At 45.1% G+C, this 23,938-nt stretch overlaps 1 protein-coding gene across 2 annotated transcripts in view; it reads left to right on the forward strand.

Annotated features, from left to right (window-relative positions):
* Positions 1-23,938, forward strand: part of DLG2 (discs large MAGUK scaffold protein 2) — a 526,395-nt gene that overhangs the window by 410,262 nt on the left and 92,195 nt on the right. For both annotated transcript variants that reach the window (XM_054975099.1, XM_054975100.1), the window contains one exon: positions 683-797. In XM_054975099.1, coding sequence (XP_054831074.1) covers positions 683-797 — 115 coding nt within the window. The remainder of the gene's footprint in view (positions 1-682; positions 798-23,938) is intronic.

Consider the following 23,938-nt stretch of genomic DNA (forward strand, 5'->3'; position numbering starts at 1 on the left):
ATGCACATTGTCATTTTTTAGGGGAGGAAAAAGATAGAAATGATGGGTCAGTTGGGCTGCCAAGCCCCTGGTGGCCCCAGGTCTCGTTGCCTGCCACTGCTGGAACCAGCAGCAAGAGAAAAATTCAAAAGACAAATAGGCTTCAACTACTTACGGAATTCCTTAACACAAAATTCTTATCCTAGAGCTACCTGGAATTAACAAACGGTAGCTCCAGAAAATTCTCTATGGTAATGTTGAACATTCTTCCCAAAGACACTACCTGGCAACCCTACGGGACAATGATTGCATGTGAATTTAATTTAAAAATTCTTTTGGAATGGGAATAAAGAGTTTGAGGGGGATTTGAAGCATAGCCCAGAAGGAAATTCCAGAATTAAATTACTATTTATTATTTAATTATTATTATTTAATTATCAAAGTAAGTTAAATTAACTCAGTCCTGGAGCTCAGTCTTTTAGTGTGTTTGTTCTGTGGACAACTCACCCATAACTTTGTTTGCATTGCTTTTCAATCGACGGACTGAATACATGACCCAGATTCTGGACACACAGCCCTAGCTGTACTTCGTTCATCATCTTCTGTGTTCAATCGATCTTAATGCGTGTGTTTTTTGTTGTTGTTATGACTACCTGGTGATTGAAAACCTCTTCTTCTGTTCTATTCCTTTTTTTAAAACTAGAGTACGCTCGATTCGAGGCCAAAATCCATGACCTGCGTGAACAGATGATGAACCACAGCATGAGTTCTGGGTCAGGCTCCCTGCGAACCAATCAGAAGCGTTCCCTTTATGTCAGGTAGGAGCACAAAATGGAGGCGTTCGTGGCTGAGAAACGGTACTCAGAATTAAATCGAGATTGGCGGGCATCGTTTGTAAATTGAGGGAAATTGCCCTCAATGAAACTGTCCTAAGTTTTTCAACGCACGGAAATGTTCGCCTGTTTCCTCCCTCTGCTTGGCTGTGTCGTTGTTCATATTAGCCATATTTGCTACTTTTGCGTTCAGTATGGGTCAGAGGGCTTAACTGTAGAGACAGACGGAGAGGCTGAATTTTTATTTTTAAGCAGTACAAACCCATTCGTTTTAGGATAAATTTCAGGTTGGAGAAGGCCATCTGAAATCTTTTCCACTATCAAATGACCCCATATTTTCATATGGTAGTGGTTAAGAGCGCGGGACTCTAATCTGGAGATCCGGGTTTGATTCCCCACTCCCCCACTTGAAGCCATCTGGGTGACCTTGGGTCAGTCACTTAAGAGCGTCAGGATTGTAATCTGGAGAACCAGGTTTGATTCCCCACTCCTCCGCTTGAAGCCAGTTTGGTGACCTTGGGTCAGTCACTTAAGAGCGGCAGGATTGTAATCTGGAGAACCAGATTTGATTCCTCACTCCTCCACTTGAAGCCAGCTGGGTGACCTTGGGGTAGTCACAGTTCTCTGAAGCTCTCTCAGCCCCACCCACCTTGCAGGGTGTTTCGTCAGGGGGATAATAACTTTGTAAACCGCTCTGAGTGGGCATTAAGTTGTCCTGAAAGGCGTTATATAAATCGAATGTTGTTGTTGTTGTTGTTGTTATATTGAGAAATGGCTCCCATTTTTTGAGCACATTACCAAAGAGGATATCGTACTCCCAGACTGTTATATCTATAAAATTTAGCTATCTTAACAGTCGAAGATATCTAAGTTTATTCTCTGTCATGGGCAATGTTCAGCTGTGGAGTACACACTGACATCATGAATAGAATGTTACTGCTCACATCTCTCATGTGCAGCTTGTTGTGTTAGCTTAAACTTAATCATTGCTGGTAATATATATAACCTGTTTCCTGTAATTCGTTCTCAGTTATATTGTAACTCATATGAAACATCATTATGATATGTTGTAAAACTTAGAATCAACACTAAAATTTGAAAAAAAAGAAGAAGTACAAGCCTACCAGTGGAAAATCTAGCATGGGTGCAATGGGAGGGCTAACACTCCCCCCCGCCCCCAGTACCTTTTTTGGTGAGGAAGCACATTGGCCCAATGTATCTGGGGTGGAAACGGCCATAGAGAGTGAGCACTGCCTATATGCACTGCCAGAAGGATGCTCAGTAAGTCATCAGGCAGTGACGCCTCTCTAGCACGAGGACTGGCATGGTGTGCATCATGCGGATCGTGCTTAGGGGAGCACAACCCCTTGGCCCTGGAAACTTCTCTGCTGCATTGCAAGCACAAAGAGAGCAGCCCCTTCCTTTTTTAAAATAGCAATCCCTCCTCTTTAAGTGCCTTTATTCTCCAAGCCACGCCGCTCACGCTGCGCCTCCATTTGGTACATCTTGATGGTCGTGAATCGGAGGAAGGCAATTTGTCAACCCCCTGGCAGCGATGATTGCTCACGGTGGAGCTAATTCAGACGATGACCTTACATCGATCCAATTAAGCTGGGGCTCTTAAGAATATGTCAGCATGGGAGGGAGAGGGAAATGAGGGCGTCCTGTCGGGAGGAAAGCTGACCCTCAGTGTGAGGCTTAATGATGTCATTTCGGATGGAAGGGAAGGGTCAGAAGAAGAAATATGAGCCATTTCGGGGCATGTTGGCAGAGAGGCACATTGATGATTGAGCAATGTCCATCAAAAGCCCAGAAAGAAAAACTTTGATGGGCGGCCAGGGACCTAGAAAGCTGTCTTATGGTGTGCAGTGAGCCGGCCCACTGATCCAGTTTGCTCAGTGCCATCTGTTCTGACTGGTAGCAGCTCTCCAGCTTCACAGGCTCAGGAAGGTCTTTTACACGAGAGGGGCTGAAGCCATGAATCACTAGATATTGTACTGTCAGCATGGTATGGCAAATATTAGCAGCTGGATTCCCTTGCCCACAGAGGAAGAATCAGTATTGCTACGGCATACTGATTGTGTGGTATCCAGTGTATATAGATGCAACCATGCTTTACGCTGGAAATCATAGAATCATAGGGTTGGAAGGGATCTCCAGGGCCATCTTGTTCAGCCCCCTTACACAGTGCAGGAAATTCACAACTACCTCCCCCCACACACCCAGTGACCTTTACTGCATGCCCAGAAGATGGCAAAACACCACCAGGATCCCTGGCCAAACTGACCTGGGGAAAATTGCTTCCTGACCTCAGAGTGGCAATCAGCATTACCCTGGGCGTGTAAGAAGGGGCCACGAGAACTAAGCACTGATGTGACCCTTCCTGCCGTCCCTCTCATGATCTGCCTAGATTCACAGAATCAGCATTGCTGTCAGATGGCCATCTAGCCTCTGCTTAAAAACCTCCAAAGAAGGAGAGCCCACCACCTCCCAAGAAAGTCTATTCCACTGAGGGACTGCTCTAAATGTCAGGACATTCTTCCTAAGGAGTAACCAAAAACTCTTTTGATTTAATTTCAACCTGTTGGTTCTGGTCTGACTGTATGGGGCAATGGAAATACCAAAGACTGAACCTGGCACCTTCCATTGAATAAACATCAGCTCCTCTCGTTTTTCCAAATGAGTATTATAGGGTTTCAGTACAGATAAGCTGCATGCTTTCTGGGGGGCTGCTAGTGCCCTGATATCTGGGCTTCTGCTGGCTTCTTGACGACTGGACTTCTAGGTCTCTGGTCCTATCAGAATCAAGACTTATTTTCTTTCCTATCACATATCTGTTAGTGTGATGCAACTGCATCACACTGACTGCTCATATTTAGTTTACAATCCACTCTTACCCCAAGATCTCTTTCACATACACTTCTACCCAGAAAGGTATCCCCCATCCAGTATTTGTGCTTCACATTTCTGGGGCCCAGATGTAATACTGTGCACTTATCTAGGTTGAATTGCATCCTGTTCACAACCACCCACTTCTCCAGAGTATTCAGGTCTTGTTGAATTTTAACTGTCTTCTTGGGTGTTTGCCACTCCTCCCAATTTGGTATTATCAGCAAATTTAATGAGTATCCCATTTACCCCTTCATCCAAATCATTGATAAAAATATTGAAAGTCCCAAATCGAGCCCTTTCGCACCCCACTGGACACCTCCCTCCAATCTGATAAAACGCCATTGACCACCACTCTTTGGGTGCAGTCCTCTAACCATTTCCCTATCCACTGAACTGTCCTATAGTCCAGTCCGCAGTCTTCCAGTTTACCCATTAGAATGTCATAGGGAACCTTATCAAAAGCTTTGCTGAAATCCAGGTAAATCATGTTGACAGAGTTCCCACGATCCTCTAAGCTCATCACTCGATCAAAGAAGGAAACCAGGTTGGGCCGACAAGATCTGTTGGGGACAAAACCATGTTGACTTCCCCGGATCACTAAGCAGTCCTTCAGATGCTTACAGATCAATCCCTTTAAAATCTGCTCTAATATCTTCCTAGCAACAGACCAGCCTGTAGTTTCCCGGGTTATCCTTCTTCCCTTTCTTAAAAATTGGGATAACATTCGCTCCTCTCCAATCTTGTGGCACATCCCCAGTCCTCCAGGAGGCCTTGAACATGATGGACAGCAGCTCTGCCAGTTCTCTAGAAAGTTTTTTGAGCACTCTTGGGTGCAAACCATCCGGTCCAGGGGATTTGTATTCGTCCAGTGCTGCCAGGAGCCTCTCCACAACCTCTCTGTCAATGTCAACTAGCCACCCAGGTGTCCTGTCCTGTCTTCTACCATCTCTAGATGGGCTCGAGTTCTTCAGGGAGAAAACAGAGGCAAAAAAAAGTCATTAAGCCTGTCTGCTTTTTCTCTGTCCTCCATCAGAGTTTCTCCTTCTACTCCCAACAGCAGTCCAATTGCCTCTTTTGCCTTGTGTTTGCTTCTCACATATCTGTGACAGATATGTGACGTGACAGATATTAGCAGGGTTGTGGGCATTACCCTTTTATCTGCAGTCTTCCTGCTTTCTATGCTGGAAAAAGTCCCATCGTGGAAGCAGCCCTGCAAAGTTTTCCTGCCAAAGACAAGTGAGAAATGTAGATTAGCAAAGATTCCTAATGAGCCCAAGTGCAATTTGCAGCTCTGAACCCATGCCTGACGTTTGTATCAACAGAATAATACTATATTGCATGCATATAATGCTTTTAGAGGTTCAAAGCATTTCACATATGCATTACCTTGTTTTAATCACTGCAACCACCCTCTAAGATAGAACAGCCAAATTTGAGTTCAGTGGCATCTTAGAGAGCAACAAGATTTTCAGGGTGTCAGTTTTCAAGAGTCAGGGCTCCCTTCTTCAGACACCAACACAGCTTCCCACCTAAAACTATCCTGTAGGGTAGGATACTATTATAATTTCCATGCAGCCTGAAACCACCTCGTGGGGCAAGGACTGTGGCTCCGTGGTAGAGCATCCGCTTGACGTGCAAAAGGTCCTCGGTTCATTCCCTGGCATCTCCAATTGAAAGGACTAGGGGATGTGAAAGATCTCTGCCTGACACCCTGGAGAGATGCTGTCAGTCTGAGTAGACAAGACTGACTTTGATGGACCCAGGATCTGATTCAGTATAAAGCAACATCATGCGGCAGAATGCAAATTAGGGACTTCCTTATTTGTGACTCAGCCTCTTCGTCCCATAATTGTGAACCCAGTTCCGGAGACGACAGTGCCTTCCTCGGACTTTGAAATCTGACTCTTGCTAGGTTTGCCTTACGCAACAGATTTTCCTCCTTAGTACTTGATGTCTGTTTTCTAGATTTTCTCTCTCTCTCTCTCTCTCTCTCTCTCTCTCTCTCTCTCTCTCTCTCTCTCTCTCTCTCTCTCTCTTTCTTTGCGGAAATCATTTGCCAGAAGCTTCCTATTGATTCTGTTTGCCAGAACAACGAATCCTCCAAATAGGGCTATAGGCAGTGCTAGCACTTAGCAGGCCTCCCAAAATAGCCTTAGTTCCATGACTTGTAGCAGCATCTGGTGAAAACATTGGTCAGAATTTCAGGCTCAGCAGGAGCAGGGAAGGATGTCAGAGGGGCTCAAGTTTTCTGGGGGACTGTAAGAAATCCCTGTGGATTTGAATATACCACTGTATCAACCGAGAGAGCTACTGCGGGGCAACTTTTGAAATGATCAGAGCTGGTTTTCGTGCACGACACTCCTTTGGGGAACAGATATTTCTCCCTTGCTGCATTCTGAGGTTATTATAGGCATTATAAGATAACATGTGCTCTGGCATGTACCTGAAGACAGTGGTATGTGAAAGACCTTTTTTTGGAGAACAAGAGCAAGCTCAGAATAAGCAAAGATACAAAGAAACAAAGATGCAGAGAGACAAGATGACAGAGCTGTGAACCTCGCACAGGGAAGAGGGTGCTGTGGTACCTGTCGGCATTTCCAGCAACCAATATATTCTGCTTCACAGACAAAAAAGTGTTGCTAGAGTAGTGATCAATCACATGGTTACTTTATCTCTTGTACTCAGATCAGAATTGAGAGTTCCTGGATTTATCTAACCATACTGTCTGTTTGATTAGCAACTCTTGTTTAGGACAGAATGTGAAATTTGTAATCTCTAGTGTCATATGAGACAAGTAGTTTACAGAACAAGAAATATGTTAAACAGAGAATATGCATTAACAATAAACTAGCCATTTCAAGAGCATGCATGTTAAGGAAGGATCTGTGGGCTACCTATATTTAGAGAGTGCCCATTTTCTACGTTGAATTTCCCCGTAGTTTAATCCATGTTATCTCCGGCTGAAGGGGATGTGTCGAAAAAGACCTTGCACTTCTACCAATCAGAGCAGATGATTCTGAACTAGCTGGACCCAACAGTCTGACTCGATATAAGGCATCTTTATCAGGTTGCAATTCCAAAACTAAAAACATAAAAAAATATGTACAACAAAGCCCTGTTAACACATCAAGGAAATGTTTGCAGTTTAAACCTCATCAAAAAAACCCACAGAAAGTATCCTTGCAACAAGGGCTCATTTTGAGGGGGAATGCGTAGGAACGCAGTTCCCCAAAGAGGTCACAGGACAGGTGGCCCCGCCCACCTGACTCAGCCATTTTGGGCCAGTTTTGGCCTGGATTGGGGCCAAAATGGCCCGGATCAGGCCTCTGACGGGTGGTGGATCACTCTCCCACTCAGCAGCGGCCTGGTCCTGACCATTTTGGGCCCCCTTTTTGCCATTTTCAGCCCCTTTTTGCCATTTTGGGCCCAATTTCACCCCTGAATGGCCAGGATTGGGTCCAAAACAGCCAGGATAGGTGATGTCAGGGGGTGTGGCATATTCAAATCAGTTATGCCAATGACAGACTTCTGGTGATATCAAGGAGTGTGGCATATGCTAATGAGTTATGCTAATGAGTTCCTCCCACTCTTTTTCTACAAAATGACCCCTGCGACACCTCCTAAAAACTTCTAAAGATGCTATTCCCTTTCTCAGGAGCCTATTCCACAAGGAGGGAACGGCTATATAAAACAATGGGCTCTAGTAGGTAGGCAGATCACATTAAGCAGAGAAACTCCTACAAGTTGGCAACCAAAAGACCGTTTATGCAAAAAGAATATTGGGAATGGATGTGTATTTTATGGGGAAACCAGAAAGCAGACAAGGGCATGAAACTAACGGCTCATGGGTTTGATTTGCTGAAGGGAAAATCAAAGCAAAGCAGGGATAAGAAACCCCATAGCATCCCCAAGGATGGAGGCTTGGGGGCTTCCTTAAACTTGCCTTCCCCACAGGCTGAAGAAAGAACCAGCCAGCATTTTTTTGAGTTTCTTGCAAGTAGTACTTTTATCTAGGACAAAAATAGAGAAATCATTTCAATTATCTTATGCTTTTCATCCTCTTGGACAGCTTAATTACTGGTGAGTTTGTTTAGGTCAACACAAAAATTCTCCCTTCTTGAAAATGCAGGGTTTTTTAAAAAAACAAACAAACATGAAAATCAAAACTTAGGGATATTAGAGCAGAAATAAACATCCAACCAGCAATTAAGAGGCCCCCCAAGGAGTGCTTATTTGTCCTGTATGTTCAAAATAGAGTTTGGCATCCTGTGCAATCTGCGTGTATCTACAATCTCCCTTGGAAATTGCAGCGTGAGCCTGCTTTTGGAATACGTGGAATGCAGCGTGGCACCATAAGCTCAACTGACAAGAAGCCACAGCCTTGCCCGAAGCTGGAGTTGGTTCCCAGTTGCCAGTTCCTTATTCGCAGAGCAAAACACAAATATTGGGGGAAATTGAACAGCTCTGAGCCCCAAAATAAAGACTGTAGGGGCACATATCATACACCTCCATATTCAGCGGACTCAGCGCTCTAAGTGGACATATACTGGGTCCTCCTACGAAGCCCAGTTCTTGAGTTAACAGCTTCAAAGTAGGGTAAGGGATACAAGCCCTCTGTGCCCCCAAACAATCTTGGATGGCCCCAGATCACACAGCCCTACACTCACTAGACTGTGGAACTAGGAATTGCGAATAAGGAACTGGGAACTGGGAACCAGCGTCAGCTTTGTCAGCCTAGCTTGGTTTCCTAAGAAAAGCAAATGTACAATATTCTTGCTCCCACACATTTCTCAAGGAGAGATCTCACCCGCCTTGCTATGAAGATCCTTCGGCTAGGCCAGAGTTTGGACCTGGGACATTCTCCATGTCATACGGCAAAGAAAGTTGGTTCGAATCCCACTACTGCCCTGAGCTCTGCAAATGGCCTTGGGCAAGCCACTCCTCTCACCCTCAGCTCCCCAGCTGTATTGTGGGGATAATAATAACACTGACTGTGCACAGCTCTGAGTGGGCACTAATCTATGTAGAAGACCAGTATATAAGCATGGTTGTTAACGCCGTTATTATTATCTTTCAACCTAACCTACATTTTAGGGTTATTAGGAAAATAACACAGTTGGGCAGGTGCATGTTTCCCAGCCACACCTCTTGGAGGAAGGGCAACACTCTAAATAATATAATATAATACAATACAATACAATATAGCATAGGTAGGTAGAGGTGCAAGCACCACCGAGTCATTACTGACCCGTGGTGGGGACATCGCATCACAACGTTTTCTTGACAGACTTTTTTATGGGGTGGTTTGCCATTGCCTTTCCCGGTCATCTACACTTTACCCCCAGGAAACTGGGTACTCATTTTACCGACCTCGGAAGGATGGAAGGCTGAGTCAACCTTGAGTTGGCTACCTGAACCCAGCTTCCACCAGGATCGAACTCAGGTCGTGGGCAGAGCTTGGGCTGCAATACTGGAGCTTACCACTCTGCGCCACAGGGCTCCAATATAGCATAGCATAGCAGAAAAAAATGAGTACACTGGAGTAGAATTCTGAATAAAGTGGTTAGGATGGCACTGTGAAAGGCACAGAGATTTGATGTGATTGGTTTGCAAGGTAGGGATACATTCTCTGACACAGGAATTTAACACTTTGGAATTTGCTATCTGGTTTTCCTTGAATAACTTTAACAAGAAAAAGCAGATTCTCTCTCTCTCTCTCTCTCTCTCTCTCTCTCTCTCTCTCTCTCTCTCTCTCTCTCACACACACACACACACACACACACACACACACATTCTTCTGCCTTAAAAAATGCCCAAGGAAAAAAAATTGCAACACACTTAACTTGTGTGATCTATTTCTGGTGAGTGTCTCTTTGGTTTTCTTTGGAGGCGTTGTCAGTTAATAACGTTTCAGTGAATATATTGCCTGGTACCCCCATGGGATTACTTTCTGACCAGGACATCAGTTCCTTCAGAGGGGAAGTGTCAACAAGGATAAAAGTGGACTTCTAGAGCAAGGGAACAGAATGGACAAAAGCTGTAGCCATCAAGTTTCTGCAAGGTTTAAACTGCCTAGATGAACAACTGTGATTTCAGATGGCCCCATTTTAGCAGCTTAGGACCCAGGCGTCTCCAGCAAGAGGGAAGAAAAAGGGTGAAATTGTCAGTTGTCAGAAAATAGCTGAAAAGGTTTTGGCAAAATAGCACCTCTCTCTCTCTTTCATGTTCCATTTGTTAGTGAAGTGCTGTTTCCAAACAGCTTTTATGATGTTTCCATCAGCGCCAACTGCGAGGAAAGGACATTGCAAAGCTTCATGTTCAGCGGGGTGCGAGACATTACAAGCTTTTTAGTCACAATAGACACAGGAGGCACAATCCAGGCCCCTCGTTTAGACCCGCGCCCCAGAGATTGCATTGTGCCACCTCTACTGTAGTTAAGCTCCCATATGCAATTTTGATGGCCTGCTTGGATTTCTGGAGATCCGTCCTTTGTTTGGCAGCAGTACCAATTTGTGCTAACTGTGGATTGCCCATCGCATAAACTATTGTTAGAGAAAGCCAGGAAAAGGAGAAGGAGGAGAAGAGAGCAGACCCAAATGGGAATGTAAGATCTGGATTGGGGGGAGAATGTTCAGGCACGATTTTATGCCAATTGTTCATGAATAAGTTTGTTTTTGCATTCTTGCATTTGGTCCAGTAGCTGCAAAGGCCCTGGGATGAGTGGCAGGTGTTTGGACATTCGGCTCATCTTGTTTTACTAATTGTCTTGCAAGAAAAGGAATTAACATGTTAAATCATATGATTTATTGAGCTGCTTGCAGTTCGGCTGATGGGATTTTGAGCTGATTTATGAGGACGTTCTCCCTGCAGCATATTCTTATCTCCTGCTCGCCTTCTCTAGAAACATTTTGGACACAGGCCTCTCTATCTAGTTGGATGCCAAGGCCTGTGGAGAAGCATCTGTTCAGTATTGGTGGTTCAACCGCACCCGTAGGTAGATTCAGGGACTGGCGGGCAGGCAGCAGGGGAGCGGAAAGCAGAAATCTATGAGAGCGAAGAAGACGTCAGGACCCTGGACAGCAGGCAGAGAAACTGAATGTAAGAAAAAGCGCAGGCGGAAAACTCGGAAGAGAACCCTTGAAACGCTGCATTGAAATCTGAAGGGGGAGTTAAGCGCCTAGAATTCGGAAGAAAACCCAAAGAGTTATGGGGTCAAAAGTGGCAAAAATGGCCCGTGCAAAAAAGGCCTCAGGCCAGGTAGCTGTTAAAACTCTGAGTCCTGGTCAGAAGCCTACTGAAGGCAGGGAGAAACTGGAGAAACTGGGGTCCCAGTTACAGAAGGGGAACTCTTAGTTGATACTTCTCCTAAGCTACCTTAAGAAGGGAACTTGGCTCAACAGCAGAGCATCTGCTTTTCATTCGGAAGGGCCCATGTTCAGTCCTCAGCATCTCCAGTTAAAAGGCTGCAGTAGCAGGTGATTTAATTTTAATTTTATTAACTTCATTTATACCTGGCCTTTCTCCCTAATGAGGACTCAAAGCGGCTTTGCTTTTTTCCTTACAACAACCCTGTGTGGTATGTTAGGCAGAGAGGGTATAAGTGGCCAAAGGGCACCCAGCACCCTTCCATGGCACAGGGGGATTCGAACCTGGGTCTCCCAGATCCTAGTATGATATTTTAACCACTATGCTGAAAAAAGAAACCATGCCTGAGACCATGTAGAGTGTGGACCATGATCAGGGTGGACCACACACTCTAGATCATTCGACTAGAAGGCAGGTCCATGTGTTTGTGTGCTCACTGCCACCTCTAGGACTGCCAGGGGGGCAAATGTGAGATGCCAGCAGGTGAGAAAGCTTCTAAGTAGGTGTCATTGGAATTTGTGGCTGTCAGCCAGTAGGAATTCTTGAGCAGGTGATGGAGGATGCATGATGCACAGAACTGGGGTTTCTCCCTCCTCACCTTTGATAGTCTTAGCAGGCAACAGAGCATCTCCAGCGACTGCTGCCCTGAGTCCGCATTGGGAGAAGTTTACCCATCTGCGATCTGTGATGGTACTGCAAGGTAGTGCATCGTCTTAGCCTGACTTTGGTCTCAGACCTGGAGATTCAGCCTGAACCACGGTCCGACCACTTCCTACTCAAGACAAAGGTGAAAGTGGCCCCAGCACCCTGCTGGAAAGATGCCCTGGGTAAAATTGTCCACCCACAAAGGCTAACGAATCCTACTTGATTCCAGAATGCCCTGGAGGATTTTAGGATTCCAAACACATGCTCTGTTGAGGCTGCGGTGCAAGCATGGAACATGGAACTCTTCAAAGCTATTGACAAAGCTTCCCCTTGTCCGCCTCTCCCGCCTTAGGGATGAAACTTAGCCCCCTGGTTCCCCACAAAGCTGGGGGAAGAGAACTGGAAGAAATCTAGAACAGCACTGGCAGAGAACTTGTATTGCTATCTGACAGATCCTGCTGTAGAATTCACTGTAAGACCTACAAAGCAGAAGTCGAACTCTGGTTGTGCAATATGTGCTCCAGCCATGCTCAGGGCTCATTTTGAGGAGGAACATGCAGGAACGCAGTTCTGGCAGTTCCCCAAAGAGGTCACATGTCAGGTGGCCCCACCCACCTGACTCTCGGCCATTTTGGGCCCGTTTCAGCCTGGATTGGGGCTGAAACGGCCCAGATTGGGCCTCTGACAGGTGGTGGATCACTCTCCCACTCAGCTGTGGCCGATCCTGACCATTTTGGGCCCCTTTTTGGCCATTTTCAGCCCCTTTTGCCATTTTGGGCCCAATTGCGGCCCTGAATGGCCAGGATTGGGTTCAAAACAGCCAGGATAGGTGATGTCAGGGGGTGTGGCACATGCAAATCAGTTATGCTAACGACACAATTCTGGTGCTGTCAAGGGGCGTGGCATATGCTAATGAGTTCTGCTAATGAGTTCCTCCAGCTCTTTTTCTATGAAATGACCCCTGGCCATGCTGCTGCGTTTCTGAAGCTGCCTTGAGGAAGGACCACCATGGCTTAGGATTACAGCATCTGCTTTACACGCAGGAGGTCCCAGATTCAATCCTCAGAATCTCCAGTAGCCAATCATGTGAAAGACCCTGTGGCTTTATTCTCCCTGCATGTTTGAGTGGAAATACAGACATTGCCTCCAAGCTGTGGTCAACGGACATACGGTGTTCCAAAGCTCTGTATGTGCTTCCTTTTTAAAAGCCAGATGAGTGCCTGCCTCAAGAGTCTGGGTTGCTCTGAAATGGCAGCAACGGGTTCGTTTCAGTCCAGGGTGAGATAATTAGATAGGAGCTGATGTGAAGCTGCAGGCTGGCGAGTTCCTTGTTTACTGTCAGACTCTGGCTTCCAGCTACTTGCAGACATAATAGTGTCTGAATAAGATGGTCCAAGGGGCATTGGAAACCTTCGATTTCAGAGTTTCCCAAGGTCACAGTGTAAGAGGAGATTTCTCACAAGTAGCCAAAGTCACAAAGGCAGCTGCAAGTCTAGTGCCCAAATTTGTTACTAGATATTTAAATGCAAGAAGTCCCCCTTCTCCTTTGCTGTAATGCAGTCATGTGGGGTAGTTGACTGACAGCAGCCTTGCTTGATCGGACTGTAAAACCAGTGGACCTCCTGGAGGTGTGGATATGGTTGGAGTTTGGATGTGGTCAAGGGGGCAGGGTTATACAGAGGGAAGGAGGGAGGCTGTTTCAGTGGGGATTGCCAAGGAGAATATTTAGAATCTCCGCCTAGGCAGGACGATAAATAAAACAACAAGAGCAATTGTGCTGGAGAGCAGATAATTCCAGGAAGCCTACAGTCTAGACATGGAGGCCTACAGTCTCTGGTTGTTGTTGCCTCCCGGCACTGGCATTCAAAGGATTACTGCCTCTAAGCATGGAGGTTCTATTTAGTAATTGTGGCTAATAGCCACTGATGGATCTGTCTGTGTTGAATTTACCCAATCTTCTTTTTTACAGTCAACCGGTAGCGGTAAATTGTACAAGTTAATTACTCTTTCGTCAAAGTAGTTTTGTCTGTCCCAAACTGGCTACCCAGCCAGTTCATTGGCTGCCCGCAAGTCTCAGCATTATCGGAGAGGGAGAACATTCATAAAATGTTTAAATCATATATTGGATGACATTATCTTTTTGAAATTAGATTTGTACCAAAACAAAGCGGTGGGAAATGGAAGAGCAGGTGAGATATGATATTCATAGAAAGATAACCAAGAACAAAGAAAAGATGGCTTAGCTAGTGGAGACCAACATGTTCATGGTGAAAAGAATAGGAAATCTACGGAAAATGTTTGTATTTATGCAGATCATATATGTAAATGTAGGGTTATGACAAAAAGCTCAAAAAGTTAAAGTGCTTCTGACTTCTATACTTCAACCCTGGAGAGCAGCTTTGTTGTTCTATGCAGTCTGTAAATTCTTATCATCTCCTGTCTTGCAATGCATAATACAGCTTAGGTTTAGATAATCTTATCATACAAAAAAAAAAAGATCTCGCATAGTTTTGCAAGCCCTTAGACCCACTTATAAAACAGTGAGATGTCTTGATAGAAACTCTGCCGGAATAATTTTATCCATAGTCAATTACCTTTCCAATTAAATCTCTGTGTTGACTGTAGCAACTCTGAGCATCAGTATAGAGGGCAGCAACTTTTACAGAAATCATCAACTGGACAAAAGATCTGGGAATAATCTCCCAAAATAGGCCTCTGTAAAACAAAACTTTATGTAACAAACCATAGAAAACTCACCCTCCAGAAAGCCAGTTTGAAAATAGAGTTTAGAGAAAAAATAAGACTCTCATAATTAAGAGGGGAAATAAAAAAAAATCCAGTGGCACCTTTAAGACTAACCAACTTTATTGTAGCATAAGCTTTCGAGAATCACAGTTCTCTTCGTCAGATGCATCTGACGAAGAGAGCTGTGGTTCTCAAAAGCTTATGCTATAATAAAGTTGGTTAGTCTTAAAGGTGCTACTGGACTCCTTTTGATTTTGCTACTACAGACTAAGACGGCGAACTCCTCTGCATAATTAAGAGGGGGGAATTGTTGTTCGGACTGTTGACAGACTGTCAGAATTATTCAGTGAGCTTCACCTACGGGGAAGTAGCTTGAGCCCTGGCTCTTGTGTTGAGCATATGCTCTGCATGTAGAAGATGTGTGCTTAAGGGATCCCAGCATGAATTAGGAAAATGATTTCTCTGCCTGAGTCCCGATAGACCTGCTGCCGGAGGAAACAGGACTGAGCTACAACAGTCAATGAACATGAAGCAGTACCTAAATTTAAGAACATTTCAAAAGTGTGCTAAGCTACTTAGGGTGGCTGTGAAGACTCCAGCCTTGGAGATTTTAAACAAACTGTTCCTTGCCCCTCCGCATCTTCATTGCTGCGCTAGCTGATTCCACCTTTCCTGTGACTCTTTTGAGCAGCCGTTGGGCTCCCAGCTACAGGTTCTCACATGAGCACGCGAAGCCCGTCAAACCGTCACTCTCTCAAGGTCCATATTGTCTCCTCTGTTCAGCAGCAGCTCTCCCAGGTCTCAGGCAGAGTTTTTCCCCCATAAATCATACCATCATAGAATCATAGGGTTGGAAGGTACCTCCTGGGTCATCTAGACCAACCCTGTGCCCAGTGCAGGACATTCACAACTACTTCCTCTCCCACACACAACCGTGCCTGCTGCTCCATGCCCAGAAGACGGCGAAATGCCATCAGGATCCCTAGCTGAACTGGCCTGGGGACAATTACTACCTGACCCCAAAGTGGCGATCGGCATTACCCTGGGCATGTAAGAAGGGGCCATGAGAACTAAGCACTGGTGTAACCCTTCCTGCCCTCCCTTTCATGATCTGCCCAGGTTCACAGAATCAGCATTGCTGTCAGATCTCAGATGGCCATCTAGCCTCTGCTTAAAATACTTCAAAGAAGGAATATTTTCTGTGATTCTGTCTACCCCATTCTCCAGAACTTCCTGACGATCAAGCCTTCTCCTCACATACAATACCACTCCACCTCCTCTGCTACCCTTCCAGTTTTTCTTGAACAACTCGTACCCATCCACTATCACATTCCAGTCATGGGAATCATCCCACCAAGTCTCAGTAATTCCTACTCTATTGTAGTCCTCTCTTTGCAAAAGAAGCTCAAGCTCTTCCTTCTTATTACCCGTACTTCGGGCATTGGTATATAGGCACTTGTAGCCTTGTACCTTTGTTTGATCTGCCCTACCCAGGTGGGCCCCCACTGTTATCACTCTTCATTGAAATCCCCATGTTGATCGTCCCCTTCCCCTTGCGGCATCAGTTTAAAGCTCTCCTGATGAAGCTCTCCAGGTAGGCAGGGACCAACCTTCTAAAGCTTGCGAGAGGTATTCTGTAACAGACTGTGATGGCACATACAGATAAAATGGTAATTCTCACCATTAGAGAATGGTGGTTTTTGTGCATGTCTTCTATCTCCCTCAACTGGCCATGCCTCACAAGACTTTAATGCCATACACCAACTGCTTTTGCCCTTCGGGTCTAAACTATAAATGAACGCAACTCATTTTTTTCTCCCCTGCATTCGTCTCATGGGTGACACGAGCTAATTTTTTCAAATCATTCTGGAACATTTGCGATCCTCAGAGGTAGAACGTGCGACCCCATTAGTCAAATTCAGGTTAAAAGCTAACCGAACAGCAAAACAAAAGAGATTTTTGCCTGCATGTATGCATGGTTTGCTGTCATGACTCTATGCAAATAATTCAGCCATTCTTTTTAAATGATACAGCATCAAATGTGTATCTGACCGTTGCAAGACTCATGGGGGACATGGTCATAATTTACTACTATTTATTTACTTTACGAATAGCACTCTAACCACTATACTCTTCAAATTCCTGAAGGGCACAGGCTTTTTCTCTGCTGCTGCAGAAGTCAAGGATTGAGATCAAGAGCAGGTCAGTTATTAGAGTGCTGGATTTAGAAGTTAGAAGACCCGGGTTCAAATCCCCATTTGCCATGAAGCTCACTGAGTGACTTGGTCAGTCACAAATGCTAACCTGGCCTACCTCACAGGGTGGGTTGAGGATAAAAAGGGGAGAGAGGTCCGTCTATGCTTAGAGGAAAGGTAGGATAAAATGTATTCGATAGATCAATCTATTTGAATTAAGTCTCAAGGGGGTTGATTTGGGTTGGGCATTAGGGGAAACTTCCGCACGGTAAGGACAATTTGACAAGGGAATCAATGACTTAGGTGGAGGGCAGCTGTCCCTCTCTAGCTTCTGTCTCAAGGTTTGTAAGCGAATTATACAGTGAGAAGGAGTTGAAACAAAACCGGTTCAGTGTAGTGGTTAAAGGGTTGAACTACGATCCGGGAGATCCAAGTTCAAATCCCCGTTCTGCTTACTGGGTAACCTGGGGCCAGTCACATGCTCTCAGCCAAACCTACCTAAAAAGATTGTTGTGAACATAAAATGGAGGAAAGGAGATTGTCGAAATGAATGAAAATCCCAGGGGGAGGCCCTTCCTGCCTATGTTGTCCCAACATTTTGGAGCAGTTGTGTCTGTCCGTCCTCGCCCATCTCTCATTCTGATCTGTTGTTGTTGTTGTTGTTGTTGTTGTTGTTGTTGTTGTTGTTGTTATTCAAATTATCCAAAACACAATCAACAATAATCAGAGGTCACATGTTATTATTTATTGGCCTTGCTAAGCTGATACAAGTTTCCACCGGAGACCGAAGTATCAACCAGATATCGTTGTAATATGTACGCTGTTCCAAATAGCGCTGTCTTTTGCAGTTCTGTAGGTGTTTTATCAGAAAGATGCAGTTTTTCCATATGAATTGCAAAGTTTTTCGAGATAGTTCCAAGTGCCCCAATGACAATGGGGACTACTGTTGCATTCTTCTTGTATTCAGCCTTTGTTGTTGTTGTTGTTGTTGTTGTTGTTGTTGTTGTTGTTGTTGTTGTTGTTTGATTTCTAGCCCACCTTCCCCATGAGTGAGCTCAGGGCGGATTACAATAATACATAAAGATACAAAAGATAAAAACATTAACACAATAAAATCAGAAATCCCAATAAACATAGGTTTCAGTTCCCAGGATGGAGTCCTCTTCATTCTTCCATACCCACCATACATACTTATTTATTTTATTGGATTTCTATTCTGCCCTCCCTGCAAGCAGGCTCATAGGGGAGAAGGGAGATGCGAGTTGGTATGATCTTGTTGTAGCTTTATAGGGGGAGGCAGATGGCTATATAACCCCCTCCACTGACTGGAGACTGGTAGGAAGACTTATTTGATGGACCTAGTACTGGCCTCAACCATACGCCTGAGATCTCTGTCTTGCAGGCCCGCCAAAAAGATACAAGATCTTGGCAGGCCCAAGTATCCTCCAACAGACACACACAAACTCACACAAAATGTGGGTTGGTTGCTTGGACCAGCCAGCCCCACTCCCAGCCAAATAACCTTGCAGCGCTCTTCATCACAATTGGATTATTGCAAAGTGTTTTCATGCTGTCAATAAATGTTACCGTTCCCCGATTCTTGTAACAATGCACTTTACCCGTAATGGATTATCAGGCACATCTTTCATTATGGGTTGTTTGTGCTTTCCTCTCTCTCCAGTGCCTCTCATTTCCTCTTCCAAGAATAAAAATAAAGAAGTCTTTGGTGCTAATGACTTGAAAGCACATTTCCCTAAATATTACAGCCCAGAATATATTGCTGCTCTCAGTTTGATCGGTTTATTGAGCTTTGGAGGTATTTATGCCACAAAGAAATCTTAATTAGAAAAGGTTAGCTGGATCTAGAAAGGGCTCTGTGTGTACCACAGGCTATATATAAACGTAGTTTATTGAGAACGCTGCTGAAATTAGGGTTGCCAACTGACCGGGGCGGGGGGGGGGAACCCAGCCAGGTGTTCTCTTGTGCCTTCATCTTCACGCAATAAAAAGTTTCACTTGCTGATATCTGTGCACTGAGCTGCCTACTAGCTAAACAAGCAATGCGGGGCTATATGATCCTGTAACTTGTAAAACTCGGACGGGCTGTGTTGTTTACATAACCTATGATATGGCTGTAGATTTGTCTGCTCTAATCAGATCTACAGTTTAGAGCAGGGCTTTTTTTCTGGGAAAAGAGGCGGTGGAACTCAGTGGGTTGCCCTCTGAGAAAATGGTCACATGGCCGGTGGCCCCACCCCTTGATCTCCAGACAGAAGGGAGTTGAAATTGCCCTCCACGCTGCTGCACAGAGGACAATCTAAACTCCCCTCTGTCTGGAGATCAGGGGGCGGGGCCACTGGCCATGTGACCATTTTCAAGAGGTTCTGGAACTCCCTTCCACTGCATTCCAGCTGGAAAAAAATCCCTGGTTTAGAGCATAGTTTTTCATCTGGTGGTATGCCTATCACCCATGAGATGCGGAAGTAGTTTAGGTGGGACACACGGTCTTCACAACAACAACTAAGAATTTGTTGTCCCTCAGTCCCCACATCCTCCTACAAGCGTGATGTACCAATTCCTGCCAACCCCACCTACCACTGTTTATCCATCTGTGATCTTTTGGCATGTTAGCAGTGACCTTGGACACTTCGTGTTTCTCCGAATTCTCCATTCCACATGCTCACCAGCAAGTAAGTGTATTTGAAGTGCTGCTTCCGGACAACTTTACCTGCCAGGAATTATCCATTAAAATCCATAGCAATCAAACTTACTCCCAACAGTACCACAGCAGTTGTTTTTTTAAAACAGTATTTTTTCTTCACAGGTTAGGTTTTTCTTCACAGATATACCATCAAAAAAGGAATGTGTGACTTATATGGCATACCAGTTATAGTTAAGGCCAATAACCTGTGTGTGTGCGTGTGTAGCTGTTTAAAGAGGAGTCATCTTACATTTAGAGCCATCTTCCTTTCGAGTAAATAGGTTTCAGTATGTACTTAAATGCAAGATGAAGTTTCTTCCCAGGTGTGCCACTAACAAAAGAGGGATCTGTCATAGATTCACATCAGTTATGACCAGTATTAATTTTTTTGTATGTGCATAACATTTTTAAGGAGGTCATCTTCCTTTTGGGTAAATATGGTGTGTCCTTAAAAATTATCAGAAATGATAAGCATAACAACAGACTGCCTGTAAACATATAAATGGGGGTGTGCACCAGAAAAAGATTCAGGTTAATAAAAGATTTGGGTTAACAATTTGGAATAACTCAAAACTCAAAGCAGCAAGCCACTTAAGGATTCGGGTGTTTAAAATGCTTCGGAAAGATTCGGGAAATGCTCAAACCCCCTCCTCCCCCCTCCCATTGGGTGAAAAAAGTAGCAAGGCAGGAAGGCAGTTGAAAGCAACACTTTTCTTGCTGCTTACAAGTGGAAGAAAAGTGTTAATTTTAAACTTCCGAAGCTTTTGGAAAGCTATGCTTTGGCATCTCCTAATCGGCTCAGCAATGCTGGGGTCTATTCGGAAATACCCGAATCAGAAACCTGAAGTGCGTATTCGCATATAAAGGGGATATAAATGTCCTTTTTGGAAAAAGTGAGCTTTTTGTTACTATCTTGGTGGGACCAACATTCTTTGACAGAGTGATCAGTGGGACATAACATACAAAATATTGAGAACCACTGGTTCAGACAACTTCTCCAGAACTCCCAGAGGGGTAGACAATATTTTCTGCAGCCAGAATAACACTTTGAAGACTAAAGTTTGGATCTTATGACTCCTTGCTACCAAATTGGATGCTGTGACACTGGGCCAAACTGTGCACTATGTTTTTACAGAAGTTTAGCATGAGGAATAGAAGCCAGACTTCAGCGGCAAGTTCCTAGTGGCAACTCCATTTAGAAGGGGCCCAGATTAGATTCAGACTGCAGGGAGAGGAGAGAAGCTCAGGGCAGCAACATTTCTCCTATCAGGGGAATGCACATACAAGGATTTACTGCACAGGTAGCCCCCTGACAGGTCAAATAATGCCCCACAGGGCTGTTTCAGACAGGGAAAACAGCAAGGGGGGAAGGCAGGAATCCCTCCTCCCCCTGTGCTATGGCCCAGGTCTGAATTAGGCCCCTGCAACACAACAAAATGGAGCTGCCATCAGGAACTTGAGGCCACGGTATGGCTGCAAGCCCCTGTGGCGAACGCATTTAAAAAGTAATGCCTATTTTGGCCCTAAGCCTTCCTTCCATGGAGAAGGACTTTCTTCATTGGAGAATGATGAAGAGCCATCTTCCTTTGTTGAAGGAACCCTTTCTCTGTTGGAGGAAGAGTTGATGGAAGGGTGTCATAGGATCCAACTTATCGCTAAAGGTGCCGATTGAAAACTTAGCAGGTCTACAACCAAAATGCCAATTGGAAGCAAAACCTTTTAAATATCGGATATGATTGCAAGTTTCTAGCTCTCTTGAGTGTTTGGGACCGCATAGACAAACTTTCCTAGCTTCGACTGCCTTTTTCTGCCTTATTGTTCACCACCAACCTGCTCCAAGCTTCCTCTTCTCCTTGACTTTTCTGGTCTCTAATCCACCATCAAAGGATCCCAAAAGCAGTTAAGTGGGTTCTGCTTTTCTTTTATCCTCTTCCAATAAACCCAGATCCGCATGCTCCTCGCCCCTTATGGAGTCCATAGAAATCTCTGTCTTTTTGCTACACGGAGGAGAAACGGCCATCGTTCCAAATGTACACCTCTGAGAAGAAATGGTGATCCAAATAATTTCATTTTTGTCAGCACTATAAAAAAGACACCTATGGTGTGGGTGTTTGTGCCTGTGTATGTGAGCGTGTCTTTACAGATGTGGACTTGTAATAATAGGGTATGAGAGAGGAACAAAAAGGAAAAAAGAGAAACCTCTGAAAAAAAGAAAGATGTGAAAGGCGCTAAAGGTTATAAAGCAATGATAATTAATTACTACACATATGCATAAAAGCAGAATGTATTACAAAAGACAATCATAAGGTACAAAAAACAGCAATGTACAAGGACATTAACAATAAATACAGCAGTTCATGCACCAAAACACAATAGAGCACAAAAATTCAGCAGTCAATGAATGAACAAGCACACTGCAGTGACAGTAGGAGAGAGGGGCACAATCATCTCGGGGGCAGAATCAGCCCAGCCAGAAGTCTCACAGCCAGGCAGGGCCAGTTCTAGGTATTGTGGGACCCTGTGTAGACAGTACCCAGGGGCCTGCCTCCCCTCCTCTGCCTGTGCATCCTTCTTCTCACAGCTGCCCGCACACTCTTTCCCGGGTTGTTCAGGCAGCTGGGAACGTAAGCTGATGGAATGCTCACAAGTGAATGGATGCAGGAAGGGTGCATGGACCAGTGACAGTGGGCCCCTCCAACAGTCCTGGGCCCTGGCAACTGCCAGTTCTCAGAGCATGCTGACACCAGCCCGGTGGCCAAGGCAGGAGCAACGCCATACCAGTAGACTGAGCACTGTCCACTCTTCTCCAGGCCCTAAATGAGGCAGCCAGAGCACATGGAGCTCACTTATACTGTAAGACCCCTCTGACCAGCAGCGGCCCTCTGGGGTCTCAGGAGGAGTTTTCTCATCACTTACTACCTAATCCAGCCCTGACTTGCATAGTCTAGGTGAGCCTGATCTCATCAGATCTCAGAAACTAAGCAGGGTCGGCCTGGTGAGTAATTGGATAGCCCAGGTGAGCCTGATCTCGTCAGATCTCAGAAACCAAGCAGGGTCAGCTTTAGTAATTGGATAGAAGACCAGGGTTGCAGAGGCAGGCAATGGCAAGCCACCTCTGTTAGTCTCTTGACATGAAAACCCCACCAGGGGTCGCCATAAGTCAGCTATGACTTGGCAGCACTCTCCACCACCCATTTAAGCCTTTATATCCAAGCTTTCCACATGGTTATTGCACAATACATCTTGAGTCTCAGCGAGAAAGATGGACTACAACTGATGTAAATAAAGAAACATATGCCACTCTGACTTCCAAGGGTGGGATAAATATGTAGCCAAGAGAAAGAAATGTTGCCTATTTGAGCCACCTGATCTCGTACAATTCCCACTGGCACGGACTAAGTGATTTCTGGCCTCTCTACCTTTTAAAGTGATGTGAGCAGGACTCTGAAAAGCCCAGCAGTTGGCTCAAGTTCCCAAGAGTGAAACTTTTACTTTTTCTAATGAATACTCTGCAGGTTTCATAAATTATGAACCAACCTCTTCCATGTGGTTGCCTTTAGAACATGACAGCTAATACAAAATCCCTTCAATGGGTTGCCAAACACATTCATGTCCTCCAGAGAATATCTTAACATCGGCCATGCTTCCTAATGCAGCAGAGGAATAATAAGTCTTCATCCAAACCGCTGGATTAATTGATCATCTATCTTGAAATAATTTATGTCCCTCTCTCTAAGAGATTTCAGTGCCTGTGCTGCCAGTTTTCCAAAAGAAAAAGGAAGATTACCCCATCATTGGGGAGGGGCTGTGGCTCAGTGGTTGAGCGTCTGTTTGGTACACCAACGGTTCCAGGTTTGATTCTGGGCATCTCTGGTTTAAAAGACCAGGCAGTAGGTGACGGGAAAGACCTCTGCCTGAGACCCTGGAGTAGGGATCTCATTCCTCCGGTGGGGGTTAAGGATCCCCCGCTTTCACCCTCCATCTCCTGCCACCACTCACCTAACTGGCAGGGGAGAAGGGCGCGGGAACGGGACTCCCGGGCGTGCTCCCGGGGGTGGTGCAACAACATCAATCCCCGGAGTGACATCATTGTGCCACCTTTAAAAAGTGTGCACGCTTTGCAGAGGGCCGATTTGGGTCTGAAATCAGCCCACTGTGAAGCGTGCATGTACTCCTGCACCCATGCAATGATGTCACTAGAAGTGATATCACAGGGTACATGCGCAAAGTGCGCACAAGTAAACAACACTATGACTACAAAAAAGGTAAGAGCCAGGTCCCCACGCTGGAAAGTTATTGTCAGTCTGAGTAGGCAACACTGACCAGTGATGGTTTGATTCAGTATAATGTGTCCTTTCTCTGCTACTGATACCAAAGTTTCCTAGAAATGTCTTTCTTAACACTTTCTTAATAACTCCCTATCCCTACCAATGAATCTAAGCGTGCCAGAGATATTGATTCTGCATAGCATCAAGAAGTACTTCATCCAGGTTTTTAAGAAATGCAGGGCAAAAAAGTAGGAAATACAAAAAAAAAAACGGGGTGGTAGAAGAAAGTCCAGCAAAGGCCACGGATGATATGGG

The sequence above is a fragment of the Eublepharis macularius genome, chromosome 3, assembly GCF_028583425.1.
Source record: "Eublepharis macularius isolate TG4126 chromosome 3, MPM_Emac_v1.0, whole genome shotgun sequence".
Taxonomy (NCBI): Eukaryota; Metazoa; Chordata; class Lepidosauria; order Squamata; family Eublepharidae; genus Eublepharis; species Eublepharis macularius.